The sequence below is a fragment of the Schistocerca serialis genome, chromosome 3 (assembly GCF_023864345.2).
Source record: "Schistocerca serialis cubense isolate TAMUIC-IGC-003099 chromosome 3, iqSchSeri2.2, whole genome shotgun sequence".
Classification (NCBI taxonomy): Eukaryota; Metazoa; Arthropoda; class Insecta; order Orthoptera; family Acrididae; genus Schistocerca; species Schistocerca serialis.
The window spans coordinates 539,376,891-539,393,769 of record NC_064640.1 but is presented as its reverse complement, the minus strand read 5'-3'; the positions used below and the strand labels follow the sequence as shown (position 1 = coordinate 539,393,769).

General features: G+C 37.9%; 1 protein-coding gene across 1 annotated transcript in view; it reads right to left on the bottom strand.

Annotated features, from left to right (window-relative positions):
• Window positions 1-4,875: 4,875 nt before the first annotated feature.
• Window positions 4,876-16,879, bottom strand: part of LOC126470412 (zinc finger MYM-type protein 2-like) — a 444,979-nt gene continuing 432,975 nt past the window's right edge. The window contains exon 23 of the mRNA XM_050098266.1: window positions 4,876-6,029. Coding sequence (XP_049954223.1) covers window positions 5,855-6,029 — 175 coding nt within the window. The 3' untranslated portion in view covers window positions 4,876-5,854. The remainder of the gene's footprint in view (window positions 6,030-16,879) is intronic.

Here is a 16,879-nt window from a genome sequence, read left to right as displayed (position 1 = left end):
TACTTGCTTGCTGACTTCAACACTGAGAGGAAGCCATCCTGATGCATACCACAGCCACGGTCTGCCACTGCTGCCTACTGAGTCAGCACATATGCGGTGACTGGTGAGCAGCCAGCCCTCCTTAACTACTCGGTCATTGCAGATGTTGTACGAGGTGCCATCTTTGAGCTAACCAGGCGAGGACATCCACACTGTCCCCTGGCCGACTCACGAGCAACTGCTGCAGTCTCGAGTGATCCCTGGTGGGTGACTGGGCTCTAGTCTTCACGACAACTGGCATCCTGGACCACAGTCGGCAGTCTCCACCTGAGCATACGATGGGGTGTCTTCGAGCTTGCCCTGCTACCATCACCAGCACAGCACTGACCTCTGAAGACAGTTATACCCTTGTAAACTCTGTTCCACCAGTAAATGTTTCTACAGGTAATGCTATATCACTGACTGGTAACACATGATTTTGACCTTTTCTGGAAGTGAATCTTCCTTTAAAATGAGAGTGAATGTGTCAGTGTCTACCTTGATGTCAGGCAGACCTTGACATACACAACGAAAATGCACATTAGGGATCAGTGAAAAATTAATCCTTATACTATGTTGAGGTTTGTACAGGGTGTGATGGTGACAGATAAATCATGAAGTTGTTCACAAGAAAGTAATGTCTGGGACTGTGTACAATTTTCCTTCTTAGTTAAAATAGAACCAATCTGTAATTTGCTGAGACGAGAGGGTTCACCAAATACATTTTCACTCTTTTCCTAAAAAAAAAAAAAAAAAAAAAAAACACCATTGCCTACTGGAATAGGTTGTTCTTTATGCAGGTATGTCAGTGACACTGATAGGTACGTTGATGAGCTGACGCATTATGGCCTCCAGCTTAATAGCATGTTAGTCTAATTTCGGAATGCAGTACATCATCAGTGACTCTGGGAGGCATGGGGTACCAGATGTCTATGCAGAAGTCGCACAATTCCTGGAAATTATGGGCTACTTGTTTTGTGCGCGAAGCTGGCACACAAACCACAGGTGAATTTGGTGTCCAGCACATCAACATCACTTCACTACCCTACTCCTCACACCACTGTAGCAAAATTATGGCCTCACAACATCGACATTTATCCAGCTACAAGACTCCATCATCATCGTTGTTGGGGAAGACATCGAGAATGAAGGGATGCGGGTGAATGCAAAATGTTCACATATTTCACAGCTATCATGGTGCCTTCGATTACAACCAGAAGTACCTTGGAAGTCCTGGTAAATTTCCTGCACAGCGTAATAATGACCCCCCCCCCGCCTCCTGCATCTGTGGCACAGTGTGTGTTTCTTCCAGTTGTTTGGATGTATGATGACGTATCTGGACACAACAGTCGGCCTGGTGCAACAAGTAATGTGATTCATCTGACCAGGTAACATGTTTCTACTTATCCATAGTTCAATCTGAATGATACCATTCACACTGCAATTGTAGCCAATGATGTTGCTGAGTCAATATAGAACCATTAGGGGTCATCTGTTACAGAGTCTTATGTTCAACAATGTGAGCTGAATGCTTTTCTCTCAAACATGTCTGCTGCTAGCATCGTTCCCTGTCATCAAATCTACCACTGGTTGCGCCTGTCCTGCTGTAATGACTGGACAAGTCTCGAATTTTCACGTTCTGTGGCAAGGCATCAATGTTCAATGCCTTACCACCTACTAGTGGTTTTGCTATCCTTCAATCACTTTCCACAGATATGACAGTAGAATGCAAACAACTGACCAGCTTCACCATTTCCGAGATGCTCATTCCCAGGTACTGGTTCATTTACAATCTGCCCCTCTTCAAACTTGTGAATTTCCCCATTTATCTCTGCTCTGCTTTCTTTCTTAGCCTGTCATGTGCCCATAACGCCACCTTGATGGCATTAAGTCTCAGATTGGGCAATGGCAATAGTGTTTTAGATTATAGTCTAATTGTGTGAATACATCAGATAATATGACTTTGTGATTGACTTTTCAGCAAGTCAACTGGAAGGAGCCAGCCAATCATTGTTCTCTTTCAACTGACACATTGCACATTGTTGCCCATTTGGTGAGTAAACGCAGTTCTTATCGAGTGTTGCTGGCTGCCAACAGGTAACACTTCCTCTGCCACTGCTATCTGTCAGCCACGAAGTTATTTTATTTTAGTTATAGTTCATATGAAGGAAACCACCAACTACCAAGACGAAGTGAATAGAAACATGTTTAAGTGGGGGTCTGAAGACAAGCAGTTGAAAACTTAAACTAACCAACCTTTCATAACTGTAAAGGACAACGATCTCATATGATTCAATAATTGTTGATGAATTATATAGAATTACCTCCAAAATAGACTTCATTATTGATCAGTTGAAATGAAAAACACTCCTCTACAAGCGAACTGCGTAAACAGCAAATTATTGGATTTTGTGGCATGGACTAAACTACACAGAATATTTATGCTGTAGATCAGGCATGGGAAACCTTTGGGGACCAGTGGGCCTGATTCACATACTTCTTTAAGCTCATGGGCTGGCTTATCACATGACACAACAGCAGTGCTCCTAGCGCACAAATTCAGAACCATAGTGCCTATGATGTTAATGTTTATGGGGTAATACACTGATATGAATGGCACTCCTTTTCTGATATACCACACCAGCCCGTGGGCCACCGGTTGTTCCCCTGTGTTGTAGATCAACAGGTTAAAAGAAACATAAGAATAGTGGTTTGAGAGTGACACTTCATCATTGTCATTATAATTGAATAAAGCTTATACGAGCTCAAATTAGGAGCTGTGCAGCAAAGAATAAAAATAATTTAAAAAAAATGTTTCTAGAAGAAGTAGAACAGTTGGAAAGAGACTTATTAAACCAAGCTTCTTTTCCAAGGCAGGTACAATGTTGTGAACACAAAAACAAAGTAGTAATGGAAATGCGGAAACATAAACAAGTAGCACAAAGAGCACTGAGTGACATATTATGTTGTTAAATTCTGACAGCAGCTCTACTGAACAGGAAAACAACAATGAAGGGTGATTCACAACACAACTAGCATGCATTTGTTAGGGGTTATAGCCTGTTGTGTTAAAAATTCTGTTGTATTCACAGTGAACAAAAAATATATAAGGGGATTTGTTGCTTTGTAACATTTGCTGTGAGAGACAGCAACTCTTCTTATAACAGTTATTTGCTTTTAAATGTGTAATTACAATAGTGATGTCTGCATTGCTGCTGTTTTGACTGCAACCCCTACTGCCACCTCCACTACTAGCCTCTTCACTACCAACTACCAAGGGGGAGGGGAGAGGACGAAGGCAGAAGAAACAGTTTTATTTAATTTTTAATCCATATGCACCTGTGTGTCGCATTAGCTTGTGGCGTACTTCACAGAACTGGCAACACAGCCCCCAATCATTGTCGTCTGTTAAGCACAAAGTTATTTCATTCAAATTTTAATTCTATCAAAATGCTTCAGCATGACTCCTGGGATAGTTTGCATATAACTACTGCACATTACTGCAGTTGAACAGCACCTTTCATCTCCCCCTTATATCATTCTCATTTTCTCCCATACAACTCAAGAAATGGTGAAACTGTTTATGGTGCTCAATATCAATGGCTACTATCTCATCAACTGTCATTCTATTGAATAATTCACCAACGTCACCACCTAATGACAGAGTCTTACCTCAGTTATGCCTTTTGGTATTGCATGCCACTTCCTGATCACAGACCACCCCTCTTTGTTCCAATGTTTTTTTTAAATATTTATCTTACATGGTACATCCTGTTCAAGATACAATACTACAGTTTATCAACAGCTGTATCATTGTGACTTCACATGCAAACATCAAATTCTGCTGCTTAGATTATGAAGCTAGTACAAAATAACATTTTCTCTACTTACACAGGGTGGAGGAATCATAATCATTCAAGAGATAATATATTTATCATATTATAGGTATTCACACATATCAGAATACTAATAATATTGTGAAGTTATTACTTTATACAATCCAGAATACATGACAAATTTAGAAAGGGGTAATACTGATGTTTTGTCACCTTTTTGCTTACTATATTATATTCACTTGTGTAAACAATTTCAGTTTTTCATTACAAATAATAAAGGTTTTGCAAAAGTAAAAGAAGCAGCTCCACTCCCATTCTTTTCACTCTTCCAGTACATGAAGTGGTATATTAAATGGACATTAGAGCTGTGATCTACAGGGTAGTCAGAAAGAGTCTGAAAAACTTTTAAGGGCATTGTAGGAGAGATTTTGCTGACAAAGAATTGTTAAGAGAAAAATTTGATACATTGTGCCATTTCTCAATTTTTTAGCAATGAAGTTAGCCAATCAGGTTGCTGCGCAAGCAAGTTCGAGCACTTGCTTGTGCTATGATGATGTAGTGCACACAGGTCTGTGGGTCTCCATTACAAGCTTTTCAGACTTTTTCTCACCACTCTGTATCAGTAAATGAAAGAACAACATTTGCTATACTAAGTTCTAACAGTAAAACACACATGAACATACTTTTAAATTACACACACACTCTCTCTCTCTCTCTCTCTCTCTCTCTCTCTCTCTCTCTCTCTCTCTCTCTAAAGGACTATGTTCATGAGCTGAGATACTTTTTGCAGTTGTCCCTTCTACATGGCTATCTGGCACTTAACATTTCCTTTTTTGATTACTGATCCATCCCTATACATAAGTGACATTATAATTTTGTGCAATTTGTTTTGCTGAGATGTGTGAATGTTCAACTCCTGATATTGTTTTCCTTTAATGATGAGTTTCAAACACATCTAGCAGCTACCTGCAAATATACTGAGTACAAGGCAGACCTAAAATGTTAACATTAGAACAAAATATTACTGTTGCGGAAATTTATTAAATTTTTTGATAGACAAAGTCGACAACAGAGAAAAATGCTACACTAAATTGCAATCCTTACACAATACGATTCTGTGTGGAGCAATTCTGACTATTTATAGTTTGAAATAGAGGTACCAAATTAATAAAAAACCAAGAATCAGTTTTAAAAATTACTAAACTGCTTTTCTGTATAATTTACAATTATTATACACAATATACACAAACCAGCACAGTTTAAACTAGGGAATGCTGGCACACACAAACACTGAGCAGTGCCATTTGCACACAGATTTTCATATTCATTTTCTCTCTTTCTCCTCATACACAATGTAAAAATGTCTGTTACATTAGTAAAAATAAATTATTTCAAAATCTTAATATCATTTTGTTGCTCAAGAAAGAAATTTCTGAAAAGGTAAGTTACTGTCAAAATAGGGGAGGGGTGGAAGAAACAGAAACAGGATTGGCAGTTTTGATCACAGTTTCATTTCAGCAAATGTTCTTTGCTGAGTACCCACTGTTCATTTACAAAAACAAAAATGTACAATTATCACATTTTTAAATATTCATCGCTCCACAAAAAATATAAAACGAATTCTTGCACTGCAGCATTAGCTTTATATTTTATTGCGCTAAGATCAACCTCTGAATAGATAGGTCTTTCACTTTATTACTACTACTCCATTCATTTCAGTTCATTAAGTCTGTAAGATAGCAGTTTTATATCATTTTACAATGAAGTTCTGAGCTTGTACACAGGTCACTGACACAAAGTAATGGAATATGACAACAGATGTGCATGTGCGCTCTCTCTCTCTCTCTCTCTCTCTCTCTCTCTCTCTCTCTCTCTCTCTCTCTCTCTCTCTCTCTCACACACACACACACACACACACACACACACACACACACACACACACACATGTGCGCATGCGCCCACACACACATGTACAAATGTGTGTGCATTATGATTGGTCCCTAAGAGCAATATATTGCTTCATTGATTTCTTTCACTATTTTCAACCTGTTGAGCATTTTTGCAAGGAGATCTTTTCCCAAAGGTGATGCTGTATACCACACAGGACTGTCTGGTACACAGGACCTCTCAGGCTGTAGGTAGAACACATCACTGCGTGTCTTCACACTGTCAGGGCTAAAAGGGCAATTCCATTTCAGTGAATTGAAACAATTATTTACACAAACCTATTTAAAATGTAAACACAAAAAAGATACAAGTAAACAAATAAAATGTGTAAAACTTATGATAGGATTCATTTATGTGAAAGAAATATACATCACCTGTCTGTTTTAATTTTAAACTATGCTAAATGAATGAACTGCATACCACAAATGGAAAGTAATTTAATTTTCAGGTCAGAAAAACTGATGTTGGAGAATGATGTAAGTGACACACATCCTCATCCATGGTGACAAACCATGATACAACATGCATTCAATCTCACATATATCTCAGTTTTAAGGAGCAACTGTTTAATTTCTGTACTATATTATCTCCTAATCTGTTGAACACATTCTATTCCTTACCTCAAGTTCATCTACTAATTAGTGTTTTCTGCTTTTTCTTTTGGAATACTAATACTTGAATACTCAAGTTTAATTTGAAAGTAAATATATGAAGATACGAAGGATTGCTTAAACATGTAATGTTAAATATTTTAAAAATAAAGACAAATAAAGGAACATTACTTTTGTAACAACCCAGCAACCAACCTGCTATGAAATAAACCAAATTAATCATTTATTCTAAAAATATTTTAGACTGCACTTGACATGTGTGATGCAACGTGTATACTACCAGAAGTGGGTTATATGTCTATAAAAGGTCTTGGAATTCTGCAGGCCTCGGTCAACCATGATACATTATGAATTCAAAAATTTCTGACAGATCAGTTTATGATACCTAAAGTTATTCTATATACTGGTTTACAGGTCTTCCTGGTATGTGTGTTGTGATTTTTGTGTGTTTCCATTGTCCTATAATTGTTCATAGTTTAGGTGTAGTGTTGAAGATATTCAGGAGCTATAAACACATTACAAAACATGGTACCTTGCTTATTTCCATTAATTTCTGTCAATTTCTCTAGACTGATAATGTTGCACTCTTCCCTGTATCATTTTTAAAATGTGTGTATAAGTTTATGATTATTATTATTATTCTATTATTACAAAGCATACTGCAAAACATTCAAGATAACCTAGTAAAGACCATATGGGATATAGTGAAAGAGGAGACTGGTAGAACCAGAGATGAGGAGAAACAGATAGCTTTCATGTTGCAACACTTAAGCAAGCATTTAATAACTATTACTGAAAAGGCGGGGTTACCAGGTTCAGTAGATGTTATGGAACATTTCATGCAAGACCATTACAAGTTGCACACCACCCACATCCTCACCAGTTACTGGAGCATGCAGCATTGTCTGATATCAGTGATGCCAGAGTGTGTGTGCTCACTGTTCCCAAGTATTCTTTTGACGTTTGGTATGCTGCTTCCATTATATTTAACATTACACTATGCATTTCATAAATGTGCCTAGGAGAGCAGGCATTTTAAAATTATAGCTACTGTATTAGCACAAGTGTACTTGTATTGTAACAGTTCTGTTTTTATTATTTTCTTTTGCTGATGGTGACCATGCACTACTGGTAATTTGTGTTTGTTTACATGGAGTTTTGTTATGCTTTATGATATTTTATATATTATTTTAGCATGATTATTATGTTGTTCTATGATGACTGTTACCTGTTTTACCACATCTCTTACGTAAGTACTACTTCTATCCAATATTGTTATGCATTAATGTATTGCTCCCAATGATAATTATACAAATTCTTTTTGTCTTTTCTAAACATACCTGATGAAGATCACGTAGACTGAAACTGATTATAAAATAAAATAACCTGTGTTATCAAAGGCTATGTTAAATTACACACAACTAACTTCAGTAATATGAATATGACCCTCACGACAGCAAGTAGTAAAATCTACCGTAAGATCTTTAAAATACAAGAAAAAATGCTAAAAGTCGAGATAAATTATCAACAAAATTGGTTGAAGAGTGTTCTCCTCAGTTTAGTAATATATCGAGTTATTTGTGTACCCAGCCGTTTATCACTGGAACATTTCCCAAACAAAGGAGACAAACAAATACCATCTAATTCCAACGAATTTCCCTTTTGTCAGCATTCTCAAAAATTTTAGAATAGGTAACAGACAAGTGGTTTCTCAATCAACTACAAATAATACATCATCAAAATCTCCATTTGGATTCCTAGGGGGTTTCGATATTGATTTGCTATTAACACGCAGTGAGACTGTACTCACATGCAACTTTGTAATGTGGGCAGACACAGCTGTTGAACTTCATAATAAATAAATCGGGAGTTCAGGGTGAATAGTGCAATGGTGCACTTGTGGTGGTTGTAAGGGTACCCCTGTAACCACTACAGATGCGCCACTGCACTATTAGCCCTGAAAGTCTGTTTTTTTTTTTTCTCTCTCTTCATCGGTTTGATTTTTGACTATGAACTTTAGGGGCATCTTGGTGCACTAATGTGACACAGGATGTTGTTTAATGCAGCAGCAAAATCACCAATTACAGATGCCTTGTGGTTAATATTACTTCCATTCATTATATAGAATGTACATAATTCATTAGACAGTAACTTGCATGCTACTGTTATGTTCTGTAATATATCAAAGGCATTTGACTGTGTAAACCACAATACCCCTTTAAGTAAATCAGAATGTTATAGTGTAACAAGCAATGTTGCGAAATGGTTCACATTGTATCTCTGTGACAAGGAACTAAGGATGTCAATAGGAAAAAGCCCTGTGTTACGCCATCGATCATCCATCTGGGAACATATTGCATGTGATGATCCACAAGATTCCACCTTAGGGCCCTTACTCTTTCTTGCACATATTATATCCTTTAAGTACTATGGACAGTCTCTCAGACCACTACGTTTTTTGTTCTATGATATTTCACAACAATCATAAAGTGTACCTTCCTTTTGGGTTGCTAGGTACACATGCCAGAACTCTTGTTGCATGTTTTTGCACTTCTGTTTCCTATTTTTGGATCTTGAGAGGTCTCGCAGATGTATCAGAGTGTTTGTGCATTGTGCTTTTGTTGAATGTGAGTGTTTCTCCGTGGCATGGAAAGTTGGGCCCTCTATGCAACATGTTGTATATGAGATTGATTTGGGTGTCCAATAATGACTAAGTGAATTTGAGATTTTTAGTGATAACAAAACTAATTCAGAACAGGAAACACAGTGATTAACAATGTTACATCTGACGACAATGGAGAAGCTTTTTCTTTGGTATGAATAGATGTTATCAATGCACACAACTGAACTACTGTAAGATCAAGCTAACACAACAGTGTTTTGCAGCTGCCTGGACAGAGAGAGAGAGAGCGAGAACTCTATGGGAAAATCCTTCTGTTTTGAAGGTATGGAATCTGCTATTTATGCAAGATATTCTACACAAAATCATTCTATGGACAACAATGACAATATTAACACTTAATGATCATTTTTTTATCTTGAAGATGTTGATGTCATTGAACTGAAGACACTATTAGTGCTATCAGCCATTTTAAAATAAGGCTAAAAAAATCGGTTCCCAACCTATTTGCAACTAACAGAACAAGCAAGAGATGTTTTCAGATACACTGATAGTAAATGAACATTTTTGTTTTCACTATCTGCAACACTATTTGATAACCCAGGTGTTCATGAAAGAGAGTTCATGAGGAAAGAAAGAAAGAAGTAGACTAGTCAGCAGCAATTTCACAGATGTTTCTGCATTTCACTGAAAATAATCAGCTTAGCTACTCGGTAGGTGCAATATAATGTATCAATGCAATGTTTGTACCTTTATGTGGAAAGTGTAGTCTAGAATGTTCATACTAAAGAAACTGGCAAAATATGGCTTGAAAATTCAGAGCTTAATTGACTAATGTACAAATTACTTGTATGATGCATACATTTATCCTGAGAAAGGCATAAATGGCCACATCCTTTTAAAGCATGAGAAAGGTCATATTTTGTCCACAAAGACTGTTCTTCTGTTGGTGGAACCCACTGAAAACAAGCGGAGAAACATTACAGACAACAATTGTTACGCATTGGTAGAGCTAATCAATGAACTTTCAAAGATGGTCTCTCATACATAAGTACACTGAAAAGGAACAATAAGGAGATTCCATGGCAATTTCCACTGAATAAGAATCAAAATATGACAAAAACTGTTTACAGTTTTATGGAAGACATGACACTGGTTTCCTTTGTGCTCAAAAAGTCCACAGCTGAAATTCTAAGCATAAATCAGTAAACAATGATCCTGGCTAAGGAAAACCCACAATTTTTAATCATCTTTTATACCATGAAAAAAAGGTGGTGTGAAATTGTCTCAAATAAATGTGTGCAACTTACACACAAATTTGTTGAACACGAATATGGCCTGTGGCCATTTTCTATACAGTAGTGGATGTTGCTTACACTGAGAATTCTTGTAAGCTTTCTCACGACAGAAGTAATGATGAGACTGGTCTTCATGAAGACTGTGACAAAAGACCTCATTGGAACCTCAGATGAAACCCAGACTTTTTATTGGATGTTGGTCACAGCAGTTTAGTGACACTGTCAGAACAATACTACAAATACAAGATAAGCCTTAAACACACAAAAAATGATGTAAAAATGGAAAACAAATGTATTTTTCCATTCTTGTTTCAAGAGTAAAACAAGAGACCCACGTCACATTTTGGGGTGTTCTAGGAACATCTGCATGAAATGCATGCAGGCTGAAAGTGATGGAAATATAAATTAGGGCTTCAAAAGAATAGGGAGAATTACTTTCAACTTCATATTGTAAAATTAAAATGTGGCAAAGTTTCTTCGTTCATAACATTATGGAGTGCAATATTTACACTATGTTGATTTCACATGCAATTTATCGAAACTGAAAGGTGTTTTCCACATAGGTGTAATGAAAAATTGATGATAATCTATGACTCCTACAGAGAGAACTACCTACAGTTATTTTAGTAACACATAATATAAAGATATACTGAAAATTTTGCTGTGTTTTAGTTTCCAAGTATTTTAAATCTTGCACTGTTAAAAATATTCAAATTTCCATAACGTCTGCTTTCAAGAAGTATAATTAATAACAGGACGTCACAAAAATATACATTCGCCAAACAATGGTTTTATATATACACAAGAACAAGGAGGTCTGACAGACTTCTTTATAGTAATCATGTTAATGACCTTTCATCAGTAAAATTACTCAGTGCCCAGTTTCTTTTATTTGTAGATGATACAAACATTGCCATAAATAGCAAATCAAGCATAGTTTTAGAAAAACTGGTTAAGAAAATTTTCGTGTACCTTAATAAATGTTTCCTAGCCAACTCTTTGTTTTTGAACTTTGAGAAGACACTATGTGCAGTTCAGAACTTTTTAAGAGGTATATGTCTAAAATATATGACAAGGAGTTAGAAGAGGTTGACAGTGATAAATTCATAGATTATGATTTGATAACAAATTCAGTTCTAAGGAGCATACCACAGAACTGCCATTTATTTGCAATGGGTATGTTGTCAGACATAGGTGACATAAAAAAAAAAAAAAAAGAAAAAGAAATTAGCATAATTCACTTACTTTCATTCAATAATGTGTTATGAGACCTTTTTTGGGTATTTCATCAAGCCAAGCTAAAGTTTTCAGAGTCCAAAGTGGGCAATACAAATTATCTGTGGTGTTAACTTAAGAATGTACTGCAGGAGCCAGTTAAAAGAACTCAGGATAATAACTACTGCTTCCCAATACACACCGACAAGCCGAAAGATTATGACCATCTGCTTAACCACTTGTTGGATCATCTTTGTGATGCAATATATCGCTGTTCTGCTTATCATCAATTCTACTCTTCGTTGGTAGATTTGTGGAGCTATGTTACAAAAGGTGTCTACACACAAGTCATTTTTTTCTCAGAAACAACCGACTGCTGATTTGTGTGCGTGGTGATGGTGCTCGATAGCGACACAGATGGGAACCACCGGATTCACATCATGCGAATTTGGAGGCCAAAACATTAACGTGATTTTAATATCGTGCTCCTGAAACCACTGTAGCACGATTCTGGCATGGAGACATGGACAATAATACTGCTGAAAGATGACATCATCATCATCATGGCCTCTTCGATTACTCCCACAAGTTCCTTACAAGTGTAGGAGAATGCATAGCACAATACTGCTCACACCAGCTTGCATCCATGGCACAGTGCACGTTACGAGGAGCCATTCACCTGGATAATAGTGTTTGTGGAGATGACCATTAACCTGATATAGCAAAGACATTATTCATCTGACAAGCTGACACGTTTCCAGCGATACATGGTCCAATCTCGATGATCCAGAGCCCACTACACAACTGACAATGTTGTTGGACCAACATGTGCACACACCGGAGCCATCTGCTGCAGGGCTCCTTGTTCAACAATGTGCACTGAATTGTGTGGTTTGAAATACATGTACATCCACTGACATTGTGCTCTTTCACAAGAGATGTCTTAAGTCACTATGTATCGAACTTTATAGAGCAGACAAGCCTCCAAACCCCACATTCAGTGAAGAGTCATGGATGTCCAGCCACTTAGTGCCTGGTGGTACTTTCACTGCCATTCTACCACTTTCCGTAGTTGCTCACAACAGTAGCACATGAACATTTGACCAACTTTGTCGTTTTCAAGATATTCATTCACGGGCTCTGCACAATACAAGGTGCATTCAAGTTCTAAGGCCTCCGATTTTTTTTCTCCGGACTGGAAATAGATAGAAACATGCGCATTGTTTTAAAATGAGGCCGCGTTCATTGTCAATACGTCCCAGAGATGGCAGCACCGTTCAGCAGATGGAATTTTACCGCCAGCAGCGAGAATGAGAACTGTTTTAAATACTTAAAATGGCGACGTTTTCCTTACTTGAACAGCGTGCAATCATTCGTTTTCTCAATTTGCGTGGTGTGAAACCAATTGAAATTCATCGACAGTTGAAGGAGACATGTGGTGATGGAGTTATGGATGTGTCTAAAGTGCGTTCGTGGGTGCGACAGTTTAATGAAGGCAGAACATCGTGTGACAACAAACCCAAACAACCTCGGGCTCGCATAAGCCGGTCTGACGACATGGTTGAGAAAGTGGAGAGAATTGTTTTGGGGGATCGCCGAATGACTGTCGAACAGATTGCCTCCAGAGTTGGCATTTCTGTGGGTTCTGTGCACACAATCCTGTATGACGACCTGAAAATGCGAAAAGTGTCATCCAGGTGGGTGCCACGAATGCTGACGGACAACCACATGGCTGCCCGTGTGGCATGTTGCCAAGCAATGTTGACGCGCAACGACAGCATGAATGGGACTTTCTTTTCATCGGTTGTGACAATGGATGAGACGTGGATGCCATTTTTCAATCCAGAAACAAAGCGCCAGTCAGCTCAATGGAAGCACACAGATTCACCGCCACCAAAAAAATTTCGCGTAACCGCCAGTGCTGAAAAAATGATGGTGTCCATGTTCTGGGACAGCGAGGGTGTAATCCTTACCCATTGCATTCCAAAGGGCACTACAGTAACAGGTGCATCCTACGAAAATGTTTTGAAGAACAAATTCCTTCCTGCACTGCAACAAAAACGTCTGGGAAGAGCTGCGCGTGTGCTGTTTCACCAAGACAACGCACCCGCACATCGAGCTAACATTACGCAACAGTTTCTTCGCGATAACAACTTTGAAGTGATTCCTCATGCTCCCTACTCACCTGACCTGGCTCCTAGTGACTTTTGGCTTTTTCCAACAATGAAAGACACTCTCCGTGGCCGCACATTCACCAGCTGTGCTGCGATTGCCTCAGCGATTTTCCAGTGGTCAAAACAGACTCCTAAAGAAGCCTTCGCCGCTGCCATGGAATCATGGCGTCAGCACTGTGAAAAATGTGTACGTCTGCAGGGCGATTACGTTGAGAAGTAACGCCAGTTTCATCAATTTCGGGTGAGTAGTTAATTAGAAAAAAAATCGGAGGCCTTAGAACTTGAATGCACCTCGTAATACTCTGCCCTTTGCAAAGTCACTAATATCAGTGGATTTCTCCATTTGCAGTGCATATCTTCGCTAGAGTAGTTCCCCATCTTTCTTTGCTTGGCTTACATACTTTTCTTACTGCATCAAGTGCCTGCAACGCTACCAGGAGGCATCCAACCCTGCAGTGGGCAGTGGTCATAATTTTTTGGGTGATCTGTGTATTTATTGCTTAATTAAAGTTGTCTTGAATAACATATCTTTTTCAGATAGCTACATCAGTTCACTGAATCACTACTGCAAATAATTTTCAGTAACTTGCCAGCAGCCATAAAAAGCTTAGCTGCTTATGAAGTTCAGTTTAAGAGGAGCCCAAAAAATTTATTGCAGGCCAACTCTTATTCCACTAAAAAAATTATTAGTAGAGATACGCATGATTGCTAATAATTTCAAATAATCTGAGTGTAATACAAAATCTGGATGAGAATTATCACATGCATCTCAGTGCATTGCACACTGATATATTTTCTGGCAAATAATTTTAATGACACTTAAATGAAAATACAAGGTCTGTGCAAAATATCCTAGAACTTTATCCACAAATTATTTTTAGACTTGCCTTTTATTTATTGTGCATGGTCTCCTTCAAAATACTCTCCTCCACAATTGATACACCGTTCACTGTCTGCGAATTTTCTTTTCTCTTGTCTTTTGTCTATCATTGCAAATCTTCATCCTTCCAACAGGGTTTTCAAATTTGGAGATAAAAATGTCCACAGCGGCCAGGTCTGGAGAGTACAGAGAAAGAGGCAGCACAGTGATTGCATTTTTTGTGCAATAGTTTCACACCAACAGGGATGAATGTGCGGGTGCATTATCATGATGCATGAGCCATGAATTGTCTCGTCACATTTCAGGCTGTACCCTTCTCACATTTTCTCGCAGGTGCTGCAACATGTCCCGATACTACCACTGATGAACAGTTTGTCCCAGTGGCACAAATTCACAATGAACTAATCCTTCAAAGTTGACAAAAACTATCACCATGGCTTTGACATTTGACCTGACATGAGGAGACATTTCTGGTCTTGGAGAACCTTTTCTGATCCACTGTGAAGACTAAACCTTGGTCTCAACACCTTAACTGTAGACTCACATATCATCACAAGTTATGGTTCTCTTAAGGAACATCTCTTTCTCATTTGCAAGATCCAAAAGCTCTTCACAGATTGCGAGGCAAAGGCCTTTCTGGTCTTGACTCTTAAGCTGTGGGACGAACTTGGTGGCAACATGATGCATTCCAAGATGCTGTGTCAGGATTTCATGACATGATCCAGCTCAAATGTTACAGTCTTCTACAATCTCTTGGACAGTCAGTCTTCTACTGGCATGCACAATTTTATTGGCGTTCCTGACACATGCACTGTCGTTAGACGTTGAGGGGCGTCAAGAATGAGGGTCATCTTTAACGTCTGTCTGGCCATTTTTAAACCATGTGAAACATTCATAACACCGAGTAAGGCTTCATCACCATAGGCTTCCTGCATCATTTGGTGTGTCTTCTTGAGCTTCACACAGAATTTAATGCAAACACATTGCTCCTCTAACTCGGCCAAAATTCGTAAACTATGTGACAATGTCCTACTCGGTACACCACTGAACAATAACTAACAGACATACAATGAAACTTCTGGCAGTTGTAAATTAAACACAGGCATGTGCAGGGATGCCAACTGCATTTTGCTCCAATACACCACTGGTGCAAAGTTATGAATGTTCAGAATTTTTTGAACAGACCTTATATGTTTAAGATTTCTGGACTTATTCCAGATCCATGAGTACAATTTTACTTACAATGTGTGGAAAAGACATTAGGATTTTCTCTCTCTAAGTATGTATTATGCAACCTTATTCCACGACATGCCCTACGCTCTACATCATTGAGGATCTCCTCCCACTGGATCTATGGAACATGAAGTATATCTAATGTAAGCTAATCTGGTAACACTGCTTGTCATGAATAAATGAACCTTTCAATGAGAGTAAATAAAACTAATGATGATATTAAATTTTAATGAATTTGATTTTCTAAATAACTGAATGCACATTAACAATACATAATTTTGTAATGAAAAACAGAAATCAAATAACATTCTTAAGAGAAATGAATATTTTATTAAACTTATCTTCACAGAGTCGAATATTTCGGTTTAACACACAATTATTGACAGTTACTTTTACGAGATCGAGCACAAATGTACGAGAATGGAGAAGAAAACCAGAAATTGCCTATTTCAAGGAACTAGCATGGACTTCACCTAATTTGATTTAGTGAAACCACAGAAAACCTAAATGGCTTGCCATGTCAGTGCAATCAGGGTGCAAAATCTGCAGCAAAAAAAGGTGTGTCTGCTTAGTAAGTGGAATCTTATGAAGATATTCAGGCTGGTGTAAATTTTGACCTACTATCAAGTGCTCTTCCTTCATCTCGATGCCAGTTTACTTTCAAACCACATTTTTTCTCGGTTTGTTTCAGATTTGTGTTCGACAGTAAAGTGTATTTATAATGGCTATACAGAAACTTATCACAGCAGTGGACTGTTTTCTTTTTTCTTATTATATAAATTAACTTCCTACTGACCTTTTATCCTTGCTCTATTTTGATAATGTGATGACCTTTAGAACTGGAACAGGTGTAGATATTTAGAACTAGAAGAAGTGTATTTCTCCTAAGTTGTCCATGTTTGTGATATCTTTGCAGAAATAGATTGGGATGGGAAATATAGCATTGTCACAATTGTCAAAACCTGTTTCATTTGTAATTTTCTGATGACATTATCTTCTTTTTCCGATAGCTTAGCGGAGTTTCAAACAAGTTTTGATACCATGTCT